Source organism: Caretta caretta, chromosome 1 (genome assembly GCF_965140235.1).
Source record: "Caretta caretta isolate rCarCar2 chromosome 1, rCarCar1.hap1, whole genome shotgun sequence".
Lineage (NCBI taxonomy): Eukaryota > Metazoa > Chordata > Testudines > Cheloniidae > Caretta > Caretta caretta.
Genome location: NC_134206.1, coordinates 56,667,466 through 56,687,660, shown reverse-complemented (window position 1 = coordinate 56,687,660; position 20,195 = coordinate 56,667,466). Strand labels below are relative to the sequence as shown.

Here is a 20,195-nt window from a genome sequence, read left to right as displayed (position 1 = left end):
AGCAGCAGCGCCCCACATGCGAGCCCCCGCCCGGCCCTCCCCAGCCCCGCGCCGGCACGGCGCCCCCCCCCCCCTCGCCGCCGCCTGTCGCAGGCAGAGCCGGTACCTTCATGAAAGTCTCTACAGCGCCTTTGGCTATGTCCAGATAGGTGGTGCCCAGATGGGTGCGCTGGTTCATGGAGGCGGACGTGTCTATCAGGAAGAGTAAGATGGGCATAGTGCGGAGCAGCAGCGGGGCCGGCGGCTACATGGACAGGGGGCGGGGGGCAGACACGGGGGACGGGCGGGCAGTAGGAGCTGTGAGTGCTCTGCACAGGGAGGAGCGCCTCTCCGCCACCACCCCCCTGCCCTCCCCTCCAGGGAGCTGCCCTGCTCGCCTTTGTGTGAGGGGCCCGCTCGAGCCCTGCACGGGCTGGTTTATGAGGAGAAGGCGGACAGGGCTGCACGGCTGCTGCCGCCGCTGGCCCCCCTGTTGATGTTACTCAGAAGTTTCAGGCAGAGCAGCCACAACCCACCCACCCCGGCACTTTCGCTCTCTAACTGAGGCGCTTCCTCGCTCGCAGCCCGCTTTTAAGGCAGCCTGGGCAGGTCGGGAGCCGCCCCCTACAGGCACGTCCGCAAGCCACGTGACCGCCTTCCTGCTCCGCCATAGGACTCCCGACGACCCTTCATTAGCATATTTAAATCGTGGGGAAAGAGAAACGAGGCGGCTCCAGCCGTTAAGGGAAAGGCAGTTGATGAGCACGCGTTCTAGGGGTGCGCGTGCGCATTGCAGCCTCAGCGAGGGGGAGTAGCAATGACATAGGTGCCCCGGCTGCCCTGTACAGGGAAGGAAGCAACCCACAGGAACATGCTCAGTGGGGCTGGATGGGGCACGGAGGGGGTGGGGGGAAGAGGGAGCCGGCAGGGCGGGCCGCGAGAAGGGGGTGGGGCCCGCGGGTGCGTAGGCCGGGCTCGGCCGCCAAGGAGGCCGGTACCGCGGCCGGGACGGAGCAGGATGCCCGGCTGCGGGGAGCTGAGGACCCAGGGGTCGGCTCGGGAGTAACGTGCGGGGACGGGGCTCAAGCGCGAGGACAGTGGGAGCCGCTTTTCTGCGGGGCAAGCAGGCGCTGGAGGCCCGGGAGGCGGCAGGGCCTGGCGCGGGGAGCCGCTCGCCCACCGGCGGCCGGGGCGGTGACTGTCCTCTGCGCGCTGGCCGAGCAGCCCGCTCGGGCCGGTCCACCCGCGGCTCCCGCGTGAGTCACGGGGCGGCGCTTGCTGCTGTCCGCGGGCCGCTCCGGCTCCCGTAACGCAGGCGCCCAGAGAGTCTCCCTCAGGCTGCGGGAAGCCCTCGCTGGGATCCTTCCTGACGGCGACGCAGTCCCCGGCAGGGGCGGGCCCAAGGGGCACCCGGAACAGGGAGCGGGCGGGAGGCGTGTTCACGGGGGAAGCTCCCGCTAGGCCTGAGCTATAGCGGGGCTGGGACCGCCCGTCCGCCCGCATCCGTTCCAGGGTCTGCAGGGACTGGAGGCGGGGTGTGTGTTGCATTCTGCGTGCGGAGGACACTGCCTCGTGGGAGGGTCAAGGGCGGAGGCTTTGCGGGGCGAGTCCTTCTGGGGGAGGTAATTGCCAGGCGTGGGGTGTAGCAACCATGTCTTGGGGAGGGGGGAGTTGGGGTAGATGCCTTTTCTGAGGGCGGCGGGACTCAGTATTACAGTCTCTGGAGGAATAAGCTGGGGCAGTTCTACTGTATCTTTCAGTGTGACAGTCGGTACGTTCAGATTGAGACAGCCTTGCATGCTTGGAGTGCTGTGGTTTTGACCTTAGAAGAACTGCACTTTTCTTCTGCTTCGATCCAGGAGTGCTGGAACTGGGAGTGCTGCATCCCTTGGCTTGAAGTAGTAATAAAAACTAAATGCATGGTTTTCGCTTTCAGCACCTGCACTGTAAAATATTGTTCCAGCTCCCCTAGTTGGATCTGAAATGTGACACTTAACTTGTCCAATAAAAACAAAACTGCCACCCTACAAGTCACTCAGAGCCCACTCAAAGAACTTGAAAAACTAGTAAGATTTTGCTCCTGTTTAGTTTAAAGAAGCCAAGGCTGTGCTGTTTCTCAGATTAGGAGGTAGGGCCACAAGATCTGAGGGCCAGGCCACAGAAGCAAAGATATGATACTTTCTTCCATTTAAAGTGGTGAGTTAAACTAGTGTGAATTCCGGAAGTTTAAGGTAGAATCACAGGACTGGAAGGGACCTCGAGAGGTCATCTAGTCTAGTCCCCTGCACTCATGACAGGATTAAATATTTACAACCCAAGCTGTTTTGTTTAGATTTCAGAGTAACAGCTGTGTTAGTCTGTATTCGCAAAAAGAAAAGGAGTACTTGTGGCACCTTAGAGACTAATCAATTTATTTGAGCATAAGCTTTCGTGAGCTACAGCTCACTTTAGGGTTTTTAATGTGTGAAAAATTGTGAATAGTGCACAGGCAGAACCATCTCAATTATAAACTGTCAGGTGCTCAGGCTGTCTTACAGTTTGTCTAGACTAGGAAAAATGATAATAGGTTGAGGTTAGGGGATGCATTTTAGCTAATCCCAGTCTAACCTCTTCTCAACCTTTCCTCATTCAGTGCTGAGGCAACCTAAACTTACTTCCAGTAAATCATGTAATGCTGGGGCTGCTTCCAATCAGTTAGTGCAACGTTGCTACCAGTATGCTGGACCCATCTGCTCCCAGCTCTTTCTCCAGCAATTGAGCCTTTTGCTTTTCCTTTCTGTTCTCCAACCCTTAAAGAAGTAGGAAATCAGAGGCTTCTTTTCTCTTCTCACTTGTGAATTTAGCAACAGCTCAGGAGCTGCTCTGTTCCCTATCTGATTTTCCCTTCCTGTGAAAAAATGTACCGGCTCCAGTTGATCTGCTCCCATCACTCCCAAAGAACTAGCAGCTTAGGAATTGCTGTGCTCCTTCCTTTCTTGCCTCCAGAAAAGAAGCCAGGAGCTCCCAGCCTTATTCAGCTCACTTTCCCAGGCTCATTTCAAGCTAAAAAATGGCTGCTTACAGTAACTCTGATTCTTTGAGATGTTTTGTCCACTTAGATCCTGCTATAGATGTATACACACGTCATGTGTAAGAGCAGTCTTTTGGCCACCAGTATCGTGCATGTGTCCTGCACCACCACCCAGCCCCCACCTCTCCTGAAGATATAAATGAATGGGTCCAACTGTCGCTTAGTTCCTTTGCCAATATAGAATCCTAAGTTTAAAGGACTCCACAGTAGCAACAAAGAAGGGTGGGTCCTGGGATGCATATGGACAAAACACCTTGAAGAATTAAAGTTACTGTAAGGCAAATTAATGATTTTTTCTTTTAATTTTTTCTCACTTAAATCCCACTGAAGATGATTGGCTAGTAGCTGTCTCCCTAAGAAGTTGGGTGCCATGGTAAGACTGTAGGGCTGCACTACTAAATTGAGCATCAGGGCTAGTAACTGTGACTAGAGAGTAATGTTGAGTAAATGTACTGAATTCCAAGTGGCTGCCCTACAAATTTCTGATAGAGGCATGTTCATCAAACACGTTACTTAAGCCCTAGCTGTGTATGCTTTAATCTGAGAAGGAGCTAATTTATTTAGTTTCCAGAAGATCTAATACAATCTGATATGCATTTCTAGAGTCTGTGGGTCAAAATAGTTTGCCTTCTAGACCAGTGGTTCCCAAACTTGTTTCGCCGCTTGTGCAGGGAAAGCCCCTGGTGGGCCAGACCGGTTTGTTTACCTGCCGTGTCCGCAGGGTTGACCGATTGCGGCTCCCAGTGGCCGTGGTTCGCTGCTCCAGGTCAATGGGAGCTGCTGGAAGCGGCGGCCAGTACGTCCCTCAGCCTGCGTCGCTTCCAGCAGCTCCCATTGGCCTGGAGCAGTGAACCACAGCCACTGGGAGCCGCAATCGGCCGACCCTGCGGATGCGGCAGGTAAACAAACTGGCCTGGCCTGCCAGGGCCTTTCCCTGCACCAGCAGTGGAACAAGTTTGGGATCCACTGCTCTAGACCTGTCCCTAAACACTACATGTGTCCAAGGTGACTTTTGGAAGGGTCTGATTCTGTGAAGGTAGTTCTATGTAGGTAGTAAGAGAGTCTTTTCAACAAGTCAGGTATATGGCGTTTTGCTTCTGTAGGAGTCAAAAGAAGTTTGGGAAAGAACATTAGGTGTATATACCGATCAGATGAAAGTCTGAGCTCACTGAGTAAGAACTTTGAGTGAGGTCTTAGAATCACCTTGGTCTTCATGAAATATAGTGTAAGAGAAACCTGCCATTATACTTCAATCTCACTCATTCTTAGAGAAACCAACAAAAATGTTTTCTTGATAGCAGAGTGTAAAGCAAGAGGGGGCCAACAGATCTAGTCTGACCTGCGTGGCACAGGCCACTAACCCAACTACCTTTGAATTGAGCCAAATAGCCTGGATTAGACTCAGGTACTATACCCTTCAGGAAACTATTTGTGCTACAGGCAGAAAATAGGAAGGACTGAGGTGCACCAATGCTTGCAACCCCTGCAGTGGCAGGGAATTGATTTGGTGAGATGTACCCAGATGATCCTAACAAGTGACTAACACCCCATGCTGCAGAGGAATGTGCACAAAAAAAAAAAAAAAGTCCCTGTCAATCTGAATTGGGAGAAAATTCCTTCTGGACCCCAAAAATGATAATCAGTATGACCGTGAGGGTGTGAACAAGACCTACTAGCTATGTGAGATGATAAAAGGAACATAGTGCTATAGACACAAATTGGGTTTCTCTGAGGGCCAGGAACATCAAATTGAGCGTGACAGGGTTATATTTCTAGTGGAAATGTGGATCAGATACTTCAGAAATTTAAAAGATGTGCGTGCAAAAATACTGTGTGATCCCAAATTGGATGGTGATGGGCATGTTTTACAGCTAAATATACCTTCTCTGATCATATGGAAAATCCTCAGCATTTCAAGAAAAATAAAATAATCCAGAATAACAGGAACAGATGTCTCCAACTATTGAAGTTGTTGCTGAGCAGCCCAAAATGAAAGATCTTGCCATTTGGCTATATCAGTTAGCCTTGTAAAAGACTTTTTGCTCTGAGTCAAAATATCTTGCACCTCTCTAGAATGACTCCTGCGTACTGCACTTAAGCAGCTAGCATCTGTGCTGTCAGATGTGCGGGTGATGGACCTAGGCATAGGCACTAACTAACTGTGGGTGCTCCAGGGCTAGAGCTCCCACAGAAAAAAATAGTGGGTGCTCAGCACCCACTGGCGGGCCCCTCTTCATCCCCTCCAGTGCCTCCCGCCGCCGGTGGGCTCCACCAATCAATTCCTCTCCCTCCCCCCCAGCACCTCCCACCCCCTGCAATCAGCTGTTTGGCAGCTTGCGGGCGGCGCTGGGGGGCGAGGGGACACAATGGCGTGGGGGCAGTGCTGGGTAACACATGCCCCAGATGCCAGGGAGTGGAAGGGGTGGGATCAGCCCCTTTGGGATGCTACTCTGCAGCGTGGTGGACTGGCGGCTGCCTGAGAGAGCCTGGCTGGGGAGGCAGATTCCGCTCCCGGCTCATGTGCTGGGGACTGGGGGTGGGTGAGCCGGAGCGCCCTCACCCCCTCCTAGCAAGTTTCTGGCTCACTTATCCCTGACAGCCAAGCCTGGGCAGGGAATGGAAGCCACCTCTCCCCAGCCAGGCTCTTTCAGACAGCTGTTGGGCAGTAGAGCAGCAACCAGGAGAGGCTGGTGTTAGAAGTGGCTCCCTCCCACTCCCTGCCTGGGTTTCCTCCCTCCGGGGAGAGTGGCAGAATGTGCCGGGGGTGGGGTGGGGAAGGTGCAGTTGCAGGACAGAGCGTCCCCCCGCATGTAACATGCAGCCGGGAGAGTGCAGTGGTGCGGGGGGGCTGGCCCAGGGGGACATGTGACCTCCCCTTTAGATCATGGCCCCCCAGTATGGGGAGGCACCAGTTGTCTATGGGGTGCCCTTGGGGGAGAGGGCGGGAAGGGGTGAGGGTGGGGCCTTGGAGGAAGGGGTGGAGTGGGGTGGGGCCTGGGATGGAGAGGGGGTCGAGCATCCTCCGGGAAATCAGGAAGTCAGTGCCTATGGGCCAGGGTGTAGGATTACACCATGATTCTCAAACAATGTCCAGAAATCTGGAAGAGTAATGGGCAGCTGAATTTATAGATGCATCAATTCTCTGTACCAGAACTAATGTGCCCATGCTGGTGCTGACAGTATTAATGGGGCTTTGTCCTGTCATACTTTTCCGAGGATTCTGGAAATTAATGGAATTGATAGGAGTAGACATCAGGTTTCTGTTCCACTGGATCATAAATGTATCCAAAAATGAGCCTGGGTTTATGCCTTGGTGGGATTAAAACTTGATACTTCTCCAGGTTGGTGGCAAAAATGTCTCTTGTAGGAACACGCTCTTTTAGGAAGACTTGACTGAGGTCCAGATCTTCAAAGGTATTTAGGCTTCTGACTCCCATTGATTTCAATGAATCTCTACAAACCCAGTCTTGACTAAATGAGCACTTTCTGCTGAGTTGATCTGCTAAGTGATTCTGAAAGCCTGGTATATGTACAGCTATGAGATTGATCTGATGTTGAATATACCAGTCACAAATAGTCCTGATGGAGAGGAAGATGATCTCACTTCCCCTTGTCTCTTGACATAGAGCAGCACTGTAGTGTTGTCTGTCAGGACTTGAATTGTTGCCCTTTGGAGGGGGGGGTAGGAACGCTCTACATGGTAAATGTATGGCTATAAGATCTAGAACGTTTATATGTAGATGAGTCTGTTAAAGAACCAGAGACCTTATGTCTGAAGGTGGTCTGGGTGTGTTCTCCATCCCTTTTTAGCGACACCCATTACAGGAGCCGTGATAGGAGATGGGTGAAGTGAATAGGATGCCTTGACATATTTTTCATGTGTCATTCCACCAGAGAAGAGAGGATAAGGCTTCTGAGGAAACTGCATCCTGTAAATTCATGCTGTGTTTTCTTGATAAACTGATTTTTAATTGCCCCATAAGAGGTTGAAGGTGAAGTCTGGCACATGGCATCAAAGATGCAGATAGCTATGTGGTCCAACAGCCTGAGATGGGACGTCACCAAAGTCCTTGGTTGAATATGTATAGGGCCCTACCAAATTCACAACCCGTTTTGGTCAATTTCATGGTCATAGGATTTTAAAAATCATAAATTTCATGGTTTCAGATATTTAAATCTGAAATTTCACAGTATAGTAACCGTGAGGGACCCGAGTCAAAAAGGGGTCATGGGGGTGTCACAAGGATCTTGTTGGGGGATCATGGCATTGCCACCCTTACTTGTGTGCTGCTGCCTTCAGAGCTGGCCAACCGGAGGGCAGCAGCTGGCCGGGTGCCCAGCTCTGAATGCAGTTCCACCGCCAGCAGCAAGGCAGAAATGAGGTTTCACTGCTGGTGGAGGCAGCGCTGCCTTCAGAGCTGGACTCCCAGCCTGCCGTGGTGGAGCTTCCTGCAGCTGAGGGAGGTTCCCGGAGATGGGTCTGACCCAGCCAAGGGAGCAGCCCATGCAGAGGAAGAGGAAGTCCTAGCCCACCCCAACCTGTCCAGGACTAGCAGCTAGTGGCCCTAGCTGGGGCACCCTCAGCCCTGCCCTCAAACCTAGTGCTTGGTAGTTAAAGGGGCCTTGGACTGGCTGTGTGTAGAGGGGGTTGACCACAGCACCCCCCTGACTATGGCGCCCTGGGCAGTCACCCACCTGTAAGGCCAGCCCTGCCCTCCCCCAAAAAATTGATGACCCCCCCTTACCATCCCACCCTCACTTCTGCATTGCTGCTGGTGGGGACCACAGCCTTCAGAACTGAGCTCCTGGCCAGCAGCCACTGCTCTCTGGTCGCCCAACTCTGTGAAATAGTCTCCCCTATAATAGCCAGATTTCACAGGGGAAATCAGATTTCATGGTCCATGATGCATTTTTCATGGCCATGAATTTGGTAGGGCCCTAGATACATATATTTAAGAATTGGTGGAGTGTAGTACAAAATCTGGCCTCTGGGAAATAAGCTCTTGCTGACCCCAAGCTGAGAAGTTAATTTTATTGTTTGAGTGGGAGTGAGAGTGGATGTGTCGTGATTGATTCTGAGGCCAACCAAGAAGAGGTGGCGAACCAGTTATACTGCATCAGTGACCTATTTTGGAGATATGCCTCAAATCAGCTAATTGCTGAGGTATGGGTGAATGTGGAGTCCATAGAGTCAATCAGGGACCTTACAGAGGAGCTGCAATGAATAAGAGGCATTTGGAAAACACACTTGGTGCTGTGGAAAGACTGAACAGTACCACACTGAACTAATAATACCTGTGTGCCACAATAAAATAAGTACCGGTACTTTCTGTGAGGTGGGTGGCTGGACAGATGGAAGCAAGCATCCTTAACTCAAGAGTTCTGAACAAATCTTGGGGGATCTAGGGAAGGAATTATGAATGCTAGAGAGACCAGCCTTGACCCTAAAGTGATGGATGAATGTGTTGAGTCATCTGATATCTAGAATGGGACACCATCCTCCTTTCTGTTTTGGGATAAGGAATTAATAGTAGTAAAACCCCTTGTTGTTGGGGAGAAGAGGGTACCCTCTCCATTGCACCACGTTGTAGAAGGATATCTGCCTCTTGCTTTAGTAGTATCTTGTGAGAGGAATATCTGAAAAGGGACAGGAATGGAGGAGTTGGCAAGGACTGAAATTGAACTGAATAACCCTTGTGTAACAGCAGTTCTAGTTCAGGCATCAAAGAAAGAAAGAGGCGATAACCAAATGGTGGAAGGAAAGGATATAGGTCCTTGTAGATCAGTCTATGTCTTTCGATTGTGGTATCAAACTTTCTAATAGAGCTGTCAAGTGATAAATCGCGCAATTAAAAAACTGTGTGATTAAACAAAATAGATTACCATTTATTTAAATATTTTATATGTTTTCTGCATTTTCCAATATTCATTTAAATTACAACACAGAATACAAAGTGTGTACAGTGCTCACTTTATATTGTTTTTATTACAGATATTTGCACTGTAAAAAAGAAACAAAAGAAACAGTATTTTTCAATTCACCAAATACAAGTACTGTAGTAGTGCAATCTCTTTATCATGAAAGTTGAATTTACAAATGTAGAATTAAGTACCAAAAAAAAAACAACCCTGCACTCAGAAATAAAACAATGTAAAACTTTACAGCCTACAAGTCCACTCGCTCCTACTTCTTGTTCAGCCAATTACTCAGACAAACAAGTTTGTTTACTTTTGTAGGAGATAATGCTGCCTGCTTGTTTACAATATCACCTGACAGTGAGAACAGGCATTCACATGCCACTGTTGGAGCTGGCATTGCAAGATACTCATGTGCCAAAAATGCGCTAATGATATCCCTTTGTGCTTTGTCCGCCATGCCAGAGGACATGCGTCCATGTTGATGATGGGTTCTGCTCGATACAATCCAAAGCGGGCTGATGCACATTCATTTTCATCATCTGAGTCAGATGCCACCAGCAGGAGGTTGATTTTCTTTTTTGGTGGTTCGGGTTCTGTAGTTTTGGAGTGTTGCTCTTTTAAGACTTCTGAAACATACTCCACACCTCATCCCTCTCAGATTTTGAAAGGCACGTCAGATTCTTAAATGTTGGGGTCAAGTGCTGTAGCTATCTTTAGAAATCTCACATTGGTACCTTCATTGCTTTGTCAAATCTGCAGTGAAAGTGTTCTTAAAATGAACAACATCTGCTTAGTCATCATCCAAGACTGCTATAACATGAAATATATGGCAGAGTGCGGGTAAAACACAGAGCAGGAGACATACAATTCTCCCCCAAGGAGTTGAGTCACAAATTTGATTAACGCATTATTTTTTTAACGAGCGTCATCAGCATGGAAGCATGTCCTCCGGAATGGTGACCCAAGCATGAAGGGGCATACGAATGTTTAGGATATCTGGCCCGTAAATACCCTGCAATACCGGCTACAAAAGTGTCATGTGAATGCCTGTTCTCACTTTCAGGTGACATTGTGAATAAGAAGAGGGCAGCATTATCTCCCGTAAATATAAACAAACCTGTTTGTCTTAGAGATTGGCTGAACACGAAGTAGGACTGAGTAGGCTCTAAAGTTTTACATTGTTTTATTTTTGAATGCAGTCATGTTACAAATGAAGATTTTTTTGGTAAGTTGCACTTTCATGACCAAGAGAGTTCACTCCAGTATTTGTATGAAGTGAATTGAAAAATACTATTTCTTTTATCATTTTTACAGTACAACTATTTGTAATAAAAAATATAAAGTGAGCGCTTTACACTTTGTGGGCTGGGGCTGGGGTGCAGGCTCTGGGCTGGGGCTGAGGAGTTCGGAGTCTGGGAAGGGGCTCCAGGATGAGCCTGGGGCATGGATTTTGGGTGCAGGAAGGGACTCCGGGCTGGGGAAGAGTGTTGGGGTGCAGGAGGGGTCTCAGGGCTGGGGCAGGGCGTTGGGGTGCAGGAGGGGGTACGGGGTGCTGGCTCCAGAAGAGAGCTCAGGGCTGGGGCAGGGGGTTGGAGTGCAGGAGGGGGTTTAGGGTGCTGGCTCTGGGAAGGGCTCAGAACTGGGGTGCAGGAGGATTGAGGGCTCCCGCCGAGCGGCACTTACCTTGGGCGGCTCCCAGTCGGCAGTGCAGCAGGGCTAAGGCAGGCTGCCTGCCTGCTGTGGCCCTGCACCACTCCCATAAACAGCCAGCACGCCCCTACGGGCCGTCGGGGGGGAACTTGGCGCCATGCGCTGCCCCTTCCCTGCAGGCACCACCCTCGCAGCACCCATTGGTTGCAGTTTCCCGTTCCCGGCCAATGGGAGCTGCAGGGGCGGTGCTTGCAGGCAAGAGCAGTGCACGGAGACCCCTGCTCTCCCCTCTAACCCCACAGCCTGCAGGGGTGTGCTGGCTGTTTTCAGGAGTGGCGCGGGGCCAGGGCAGGCAGGAAGCCTGCCTTAGCCCCGCTGTGCCACCAGACTTTTAATGGCCGGAGATTGCAATCAGCTGTCAGAGGCTCCTGGATTGACTAGTCGATCACGATCTACTAGTTGGTGACCACTGCTCTAAAGCCTGCCAGAAGCACTCCCTCCTTGGCAATGATGCTCATGGGATCTGCCCACTGCAGCCGAGTCCCATCAACATGTGGCAGAAGGGGAGGGGAGTCATGTCTCCAGGGGCTTCCTCCCCCACGTAGGCCCTGCTCAGAACACAGCTGGGTGAACTCCGGGGCTTATGTGGGTGAAGTGTGTCCAAAGGCGGGTGAAGCTCCTCCAGGCATGTGACCATCAGGGAAGTACAATGAAGAGGACTCCTCCTCCCCCAATCACTGCCTGTCTGATTAGAGAAAGGCGCTGATCATCCTCATCTTGGGTGCAAGTGCCCGCCCCCAACACTGTTTTGCTAGTTTTCTCTTGTTCTGAATTCTGAGTAGTTCCATCTGAATTTACGTACATGTAGCATACAAAATGAGATTTATTTTTTCATTAGCAGTTTATCACTTCTGTGAACATTGTTTCTTCTTGCAATAAATATAGCATTGCCTGTACTCTGAAGTTTGGGAGGAACCAACATGCAATGAAAGAAAGACAGATGTATAAATGAGGCATACATACAACCAGCTGAAGCCTGGCTGAAGTTTCGGGAGGGAAAAAAGGAATCACATCAAAGTGACACTCCAGCAAGAGTTGCATGTAAAAGGCACTGATGAAACATTAAATTTTCTGTTAAGTGCTTTTTGTCTCACATAGCACACCACACCACATAGCCGTGCGTGAAGTTTTTATATAATATGCAAACAACAGTCATGGATCACAAAGGGAGCAATCACTTTTGAGTGAAAGTTGAACATCCTAGTCCAGCTTATTCAGTAAACACTAATAAAATGTTGAAATTAACCTTTTAAAGTTTTAACTTAGAATCAAATAATTAAATGGACCTATCTAAAACTGAGACAAGCTAAAATGGATATTCGGAAGATTTTTCTGACAAGTGACTCTTGAACCATCAGTGGCTGATTCACTGCAGGATTTTACAACACCTCCAGACTGGGCCCTGCCACTGCCTGATTCGGGTTGTTACCTGCACAAATTCTCTGTCACTTGCACACTCTAGGACATCCAATCTCTACCTAGTTCCTAGGGCACAAGGCTTCGACGTCTACCTAGTTCCTAGGGCTCCAGGCGTAACCCGGTTAATTTAGGCACCCGCACTCTTTCCCAGTTTCTTGGGCTTGAGGTGAAAGGCACCTAACTTAACCCCTCTGTGGGCTCCGGGCTCTATTCTGGGTTCCAGGCTCTACTCCGAGCTCCAGGTAAACACCCATTTCACGTGGACTCAGGGCTTAATTTTTTGCGGGTTTACAGGGTCTTTTACCAGTGAAAGAGCCTTACACAGTAATATCGTACTTAACCTCTATTTATTAACAGTCACCAAAACAAAATGCACACGCTACACATACAATGCTCACCACTCCCAATAAGACGGATGAACTTTTCTTGATGGCCAATCAGGATCAGGTCATACGGGGAGGGGGGGGGGGGACGACACGGACGGACTGACTCCAGTTTCTGCCTGAAGTCATTGGCAGGATGTTGAAGTCTGGCAGCTCTGATCTTTGGGCTGTGTCCTGGAGTTGGTTCCCAAAAAACTTCCTTTTGGACCCCAGTTTATATAGTAAAACCTGAGTCCTGCTTAGCTGTACCTTAACCAATCATTTTACTAAAATTTTACTAACCAATCCTAACATATTGTAACAAAATTCTCTAACCTAATCATCCCACCACCTTACATAATTAATTTTGCTAGGCGTATATTATGTAACAGACAGAAACAATCAAAGAACCAGACAGATCATACAGACAAACAATAGAGAAGTAGGGACCATAAAGATAAAACAATAAAGAAATGAGGATTTCACAACCACAACTATTGTTAAGTGATTTCTTGCCAGACAGAATGTTATCAAACTAAGTTTTCTTTAACCATCTTAAGATCTGTTTCTTTATCTGGTGATAGTGGGTGCTATTACCTTAAAAGCAAGATATTGGCTTCTTAACAGCCTGATATTACATTGCTTTAATGTAGTTTAGATGGAATGTGAGGATGTGACTTCCTGCTTCTTAGCTCATGGCTGCTGCTCTCTTAATATGGGTGCAGGCAAAGGCCTTACAATATGGCTACAGGAAAAGGCTGTATCCTTACAGAGTCTGAACACCTTATCATTGCAAGCAGAACAAAAGGATCTCGAATGTTTGCATGCAGTGAGTACAGGTTCTGTCAGCATAGATACGACTGAAGTATGATGTGAGAAGCGTAACTGTTCCTACAGATCTTGGAGAAAAAGCAATGGGCCTAATTAACCACATCTGTCTGATTTTCCAAGGAGAATGTTTGGGAAACACAATAGTTCTTTTCCAGTTTTCTATTACAGTACATTTCCTTGGGATGAATATTCTGTTCAACAAGATGTTATATTCTGCTTTCCCTGCTATCACTTCCACTCTGAAACAGCCTATGTGGATGATACCTTAATCAAAAAGGGTGTGAGGGATTGGATGACAATCTCTGAAAAATTGTCTAAACATGCTGTTTCCCAGGTTCATGTGAAATGTATGAAAAAGTGGCAATGCTTCAAACATAGCAAAGGAACTGGATCAGTAGCAGTGAAGCTTTCAGCAAGTCATAAAAGTACCAATGAGAGAAACTGGGATTACCTTACTAAGGTTTGTGATATTGTCAAATTACTTTTGAAACGTGGTTTACCATTTCAAGGTCACGATAAGGGAAAGGAATCTAAATTGAAAGAGAATTTCCATGAATGTTGTGATTTCTTTTCAAAGTATGATGAAACTTTCAAGAAACTGCAGGCAAGTTAATTTAATTACACAAGCCCTGAATTTCAAAATAAAGTACTGCAGATTTGGTTTGCAAATAAATTATACAGTAGTGAATAAGACCTTTATTTTTTTTTGTAATTGTACATTAGGCCAGGTCATTTAAGACAGAGCAGCTTCCAGTTCATATCAGATACTCAGAAAATCTAGAGATTAAAGAAAGTTTCCTGTGCTTAATCAATTACTTGTCTTCCTGAAATGCAAATGTCATTCATATTGCCATAAAGACAGCTTTGAAGCAGATTGCAGAATGTGCCGATAGTAGTTCAATCTTACGATGGTGCTTCTGTGATGTCAGGATACATTGCTGGGGTTCAGCAGTGAATGAAGAAAGACCATCTGATTGCATGGAACACAAATTCAACCTCGTCCTCATGGTGTACTATAAAGTAAATTGTAGTGCTGTGGTCTTTCTAAATGTACTTGAGAAATTGCGTTCAGTGTTTGTGGAGCCAACCAACCATCAGATGTTTCTTGACGTGCAGACAGCTTTGGGTCTCAAGCATCAAGAGATTGTGCAGCCCACTGATATGCACTGAGCATGTAAGTGGAGAAGTGTGTTTGCAGTAAAAACACAGTACACTGCCATCATGCGGGTGTCTAAAATATCTGAGTGAACAAGGCGAAAAGTGGTCTGTGGAGGCAAATGGCCTTTATTATCACATAACTAGAGTTTCATTCATTGCATGCTTAATTATCTTTCAACATTTTATGAAAGTTGTTCATTTTGCTCACAAAGGACTTCAAGGCATCGATACCACAGTTTCAAGAGCTTCCCTATCATAGAGAAAACGAAAATTACTTTGAGAAATGCAGAAGTGAAGAAGGCTGGAATGATATGTGGAAAAAAATAATGGAGTTCTGTTAAGACCATAACATTGCAGTGTCAGATGAAGACTCACTTCATTCACCAAAAAGAAAAAAAGTAGTAAAAGCCTCGGCAGCTCTTATGGACTTCAGTGTCCCAATAACTCTGGGTCAAAGAAAGTGTGTAGAAGAGGCAAAAATGTATCAGAAACCACCAAGACTGTAACTGTGTCTGAAAAAAAAAAGCAGGTGGCATCAGCAGTTGAACCTTCCTGTTTTGGATGGCATAATTGCAGAGTTAGAGAGACGATTCTCAAAAGAATCAATGGAAATTGCTGAAGCATGTGGCTCACTCATAAGTTTTGATAGAATTGGCATTCATCCACTCTTGCAGAAATATGCAGACCTACTCAACGTAAATCCTCACCTTGCAGCTGGAGAAATGGACATTTTTACCAGTATGGAATCTCCTGTTACTTTTCAAATACTTCAAGAAGAAATGTCTCAGATTATGTACCAAAACTATTACAAACTCATTCAGTTAGCTCTCACATTGCCAGTCAGGATGGCCACATTGGAAGAAAGCTTTTCTGCAATGAGACAGATTAGAAACTGGTTGTATTCAACCATGGGAGAAGAAAGATTTTCTTCACTTAGAAGCTGGTTTAACTGCAAAGCTGATTCCAGAGAACATTGTGGACATTTACGCTAATCAAAGGGAAAGACGATTGCATCTACATTAAGGTAAATACAGTATTTCTATATTAAGACACTGTTTATGTAGCCCTAAAAGATATAGTATTTCTATATTAAGACAATGTTTATTTAGCTCTAAAACCAAAGAGACGTGATTCATAGTTACATGAAAGTGCTCAGTTCTGTTTATTCAAGAATTTGTTTTTATGCTAATGTTGATTTTTAAGTGGTAGCTGGTAAAGATGTCAAATAATTAAGTTAAAATAAAAAATTAAGGGTGATGAACTTAAACTCTATTTGTGATTTCAAGTACATAGTAATTTCAGTACTACTAACAGTTGGTAAATCCAGAAGTTAGACCTATACCTATTATTAATAGTATTAAGACCCTCTAGTCCCCCAAATATAGAAATCAAACCATATCTATAGGGAATAGGTACACCAGCTGATTTCTGTGCAACTAACTCCAAATGCTGATATCACAACACATACATCGGAGGAAGGGGTTACCTTGACATCATCACTGAAACAGATGTAGCTCTTTTTGGCCTCTCAGCTTTTTTACATAATAGGCATATTTATATCTAATATACAGTTTAAATTAGCTAGTGTGATAGTCACTTGTTTTATTTGCAACATAAAGGAACAATTTTAATTTAAAAATCACATTTCTGTCTGAAAAAATATTTTTATACTGTGACATCCTGTACCCCATGTTCACCACTTTAATAAAATTTGATGTATTTTGTACAAAGTATGCCTTATGAGGTATCATTTGAAAACTCACAATCTGCTGAACATCATTGTCCTGTCAAAATGTGTGTAACAACACGGTGTGTAAAGATATGGGATTTAACTGTAAGATGTTATTAAAGTATGTCATAATTCTGGGGAATGCCCATAATTAGTTCCTCAGAGACAACAAAGGACAGACCAACACCCAGCACGGAGAAAGGATAAACAAGAAATATACATTTCATCACTGGGATAATCCAAACCTCACTTACACAAGAGACTGCTTGTCACCTCCACCCAAGCTAGGGTAATCCTCAAAGTGGGGAGAGGGGTATAAAAACTGTGGCCTTCACCTCCTCTCTTCCCGTCTCTCTGCTCATGATATCAACGAACACCTGAAGGACTCTGAACTGGGGGAGGAGTCCCAGGCTGGAAGGAAACCCAGCCTTTGAAATTTACTGCAGCTTCTGGTGATACAGACCTCTTTATTTTTAATTATACTTAGCTTCGTCAGTTAGGTATTAGCTTTCATGTTTATCTTTTCTTTGTAACCAATTTTTAGTTTTATGCCTTATTACTTGTAATCACTTAAAATCTATCTTTCTGTAGTTAATAAACTTGTTTTATCTATACCAGTGTGTGTTTAGATTGAAATGTTTGGGGACCTCCGCTTGAGATAACAAAGCTGGTGCATACACATTTTCCTTTGATGAGATGACAGACTTTCTATGAGCTTGTACTGTTCAGGAGGGTACTGAGCAATACAAGATGCACATTTTTGGGGAACAAGGCTGTAACTAAGAATTTGCTGGTGTTGCCCCGGATGTAATTCATGAGTGGCTAACTAGTAGAACTCAGTACTGTATAGTTTGGATCAAGTTTTGTGCTAATGTCTGCAAATGAGCAGAACTAGGGAGTGGCGGCTCTTACAGCAAAGCAGTGTAAAAGCATCTTAGACTAAAGAATAATGGGACACAGCTGTTGAACAGTCCAGATTGTACCTAGAGAATGTCACACCTACTATTGTGACAAGTAATACCTATTTTATAACTGAACGACGAGAGAAAGAAATCCATTTTTTTCTGTTTTGTTTACTGTATACATTTGAGAGCATATTGCATATAATCATTATCACTATATAGTGAGCCATTTTCCCCATTTGTTTCTGTGGCTTTCACACAACAGCAAGGGAGGAAAAAAATTCTTAATCACAAAATTTGTCTGAGGAACTGAGTAGCAGCTGTAGTATCTGAAGCTATGTAATTTGTTTTCTGAAATGTGGACTGATTGTGTCCAGTTAAAAAGAAGTCTGACAGTCTAAAAAAACCCAACCTTGCAAATCTTGGAGTAACTTTAGAGAATCAGTGTATAAAGATACACTTTTGAAATAAAGCCTTTCTTACTAATGTTAACTTGAAAATGTATACAAAATGGTATTTTTGGTATCAGATTTGTTGTTGAATAAATTTTACATTATAATCCAGTTTCTCCACTTCTTGTTTGATACAAGTGTGATCATAATCCCCTTACAAAATCACAGTATGTTCTTATCAAAATTATTTTGTGATATACTGCCATCTTGAATAGAAGATACGCTATGAGGGAGACTATATAGATCAAAGAAATTAGAGATGGAAATAGAGCTATTTGATTTTGTCCATCTTCCCTGTTTCATGTAGAATATTTTTCAGGATTTTGTTTTATCCAGTTTTTAATAACACAATTGATGAAACTTCCATAGCTTCCACAGTGGAGTAGATTCTTACTATTAAGATTTTTTGCCCGATATTCTGCTTAATGTTTCCTTTCCTTAATTTTATCCTGTTACTCCTAGCTACAGTATACCCTTTTAGACCACTCTAAACAATCCCAGTTTACACTCTTTCACTAGTTACTTGTAGTTATCCTAGCCCTTCGTTTTGCCAGTTGTGCTCCCTCTCTCTCGCGCCATATATATATATATATACACACACACAGTTCTATTAATATTTCTTTATAAATCATTTTTTGTTCTCTAAACTCCCTGTAGCTTGTGACATCTGTATGCTGTCTATTTATTTGTTCACTTTTCCATTACTTTCAGTACAGGGATTTATTTCCCCTAAAAAATTCTTTAGCAGTTCTTAACAAAGCCACATCATTTCCTTCTTACAACTCATGGTAGCTTAGATGGCCATCACAGGGTGAGTAATTCCTGGAAAAGGTTAACCAGAGAAGAATGAAAACCAAAAGTACAACTGTTAACTTTAGGGTCCGATTTTTTTTCAGAGGTGAGGAGCAACTGCATCTCCCTTTAACTTTGATGGGAGTTGCAGGTACTCATCTCAAAAATGAGACCTATCCAATACCTTCCATTTTCCAAAGGTCTTTGGGTGCTGAGAAAAGAACATTGAGAGAGCTGGCTAGCAGTTTTGGGGTTTTTGTATTCTTCAGCCCTATCCTAAAGTACTGACTTCTCAAAACCTTCATCACCGGTTTCCTGGCTTGCAATTGGTGCTGACCAATTTCAAAGGCTGTTTTAGCTTCCCTAGCACTGGAGCACAGTGAAGCTAAATGGCTTTGCAGACTGATGACCTTTGAGGGGGCTGCACTCTGGCGTTCCCTGGCCTGTCTTCAGAGACAGCCAGCCTCATTTTCTTAGGATGGGAAACCTAAGTGTAGTATTTGAAGCTCATGGTGGTTTTTTTTTTTTTTGGTTTTGTCATTCAGAGCCTTTTCATTGTGCTCTGGCTGAAGAATCTGAACCACAATGGAGAGTACATAACTCTGAGGGCATAACTAAGGGCTTGTCTACACTGTGGGATAATGCTCAGTATGGGTGTGTAGTTTGTGAGGTGCACTAATGCGTTACACATTAAATGATCTATGTAGACCCTGTTGTGCACACTCAGCCATGTCTGCACTACAGAGCTGAATCAGCGCTGCTGCAATCGATTCAGCGGCATCGATCTAGCAGCTCTGGTGAAGATGTGCTAAATCGATGGCAGAGCACTCTCCCGTCAATTTCTGTGCCCGACCTCCCCGAAAAGCGTAAGGTAAGTTCGCAGGAGAGCTTCTCCCATTGACATAGCACAGTGTAGACCCTCGATAAGTGGATCTAGCTACATCAACTTCAGTTATGTTATTCGTGTAACTGAAGTAGTGTAGTTTAGATTGATTTACCGCGGTAGTGTAGACCAGCTCTAAATGTTCCCTAGTGCACTTTAACAGCATGATCTATATGGACCAATAAATGCACAACAAGTTAGTGAGGTTTAGAAATCACATGCCTATAGACTGCATTACCCACCATGTAGAAAAGCCCTATCATTTGTTTATCCAGGGATTTCATTACACTCTGGGATTGGACTGCATTTTGACTTTTTGGTATAGTCTATTATCTGAATACCTATTACACATTGCTTTGAGAGACTAAGTTCATGAATGTTTATAAAATACTTGCTATCCTCTAATGAAAGGTACTGTAGAAGTGCACAATAATGTAATTTTCTAACAAATTTTTTTGACTTTTTAATCTCAAGAGTCACCTATGCAGCAATACCTATACAAAAATCAACTAATTAATGATGGGTAGGTGGAGAGACAAATGGACAGGGAACAGATGTCACTGATTTATTTTAATTGCAAATGTGTGTAAAAATTGCATAAATTCATTGTATCTAATCCCACCGTACTTCTCTTCCACCTCCTCTTAATATCAATGATATTAGCCTTTAAGCTCATCTGGGCAAAGGAGTGTGTCGTATGTGCTAAAGTAATATGAATATTAAATAAATTTAAGATTCCTCCATTAATTAAACATTAAAATAAATTTTGAGAATGTTGGTTAAAACATTAAAAGCATGGAAATTATACGGTAATGTAGGTAAAGATTCAAATAACTTTATAGTTCATACATTCTCGTATTTGGCCTTTTTCACCATTCCAGTGCTTTTCCTCTGTTTTTGCAGCTCTGGAGGCAGGATGCTTGTCAGTGATGGGTGACTCCATCAGTCATAAATATAAAGGGAAAGGTAAACACCTTTAAAATCCCTCC

The 20,195-nt window shown here is 45.2% G+C and overlaps 1 protein-coding gene across 5 annotated transcripts in view; it reads right to left on the bottom strand.

Moving 5' to 3' along the window:
- The window catches only part of INTS6 (integrator complex subunit 6), an 83,536-nt gene extending 82,083 nt beyond the window's left edge, over positions 1–1,453 (bottom strand). The window contains exon 1 of one of the 5 annotated variants that reach the window (XM_075128330.1): positions 107–1,453. In XM_075128330.1, coding sequence (XP_074984431.1) covers positions 107–217 — 111 coding nt within the window. In that variant the 5' untranslated portion in view covers positions 218–1,453. The remainder of the gene's footprint in view (positions 1–106) is intronic. The other 4 variants (XM_075128325.1, XM_075128328.1, XM_075128322.1 and 1 more) reach the window with 4 other exon arrangements.
- Between the last annotated feature and the right edge of the window lie 18,742 nt (positions 1,454–20,195).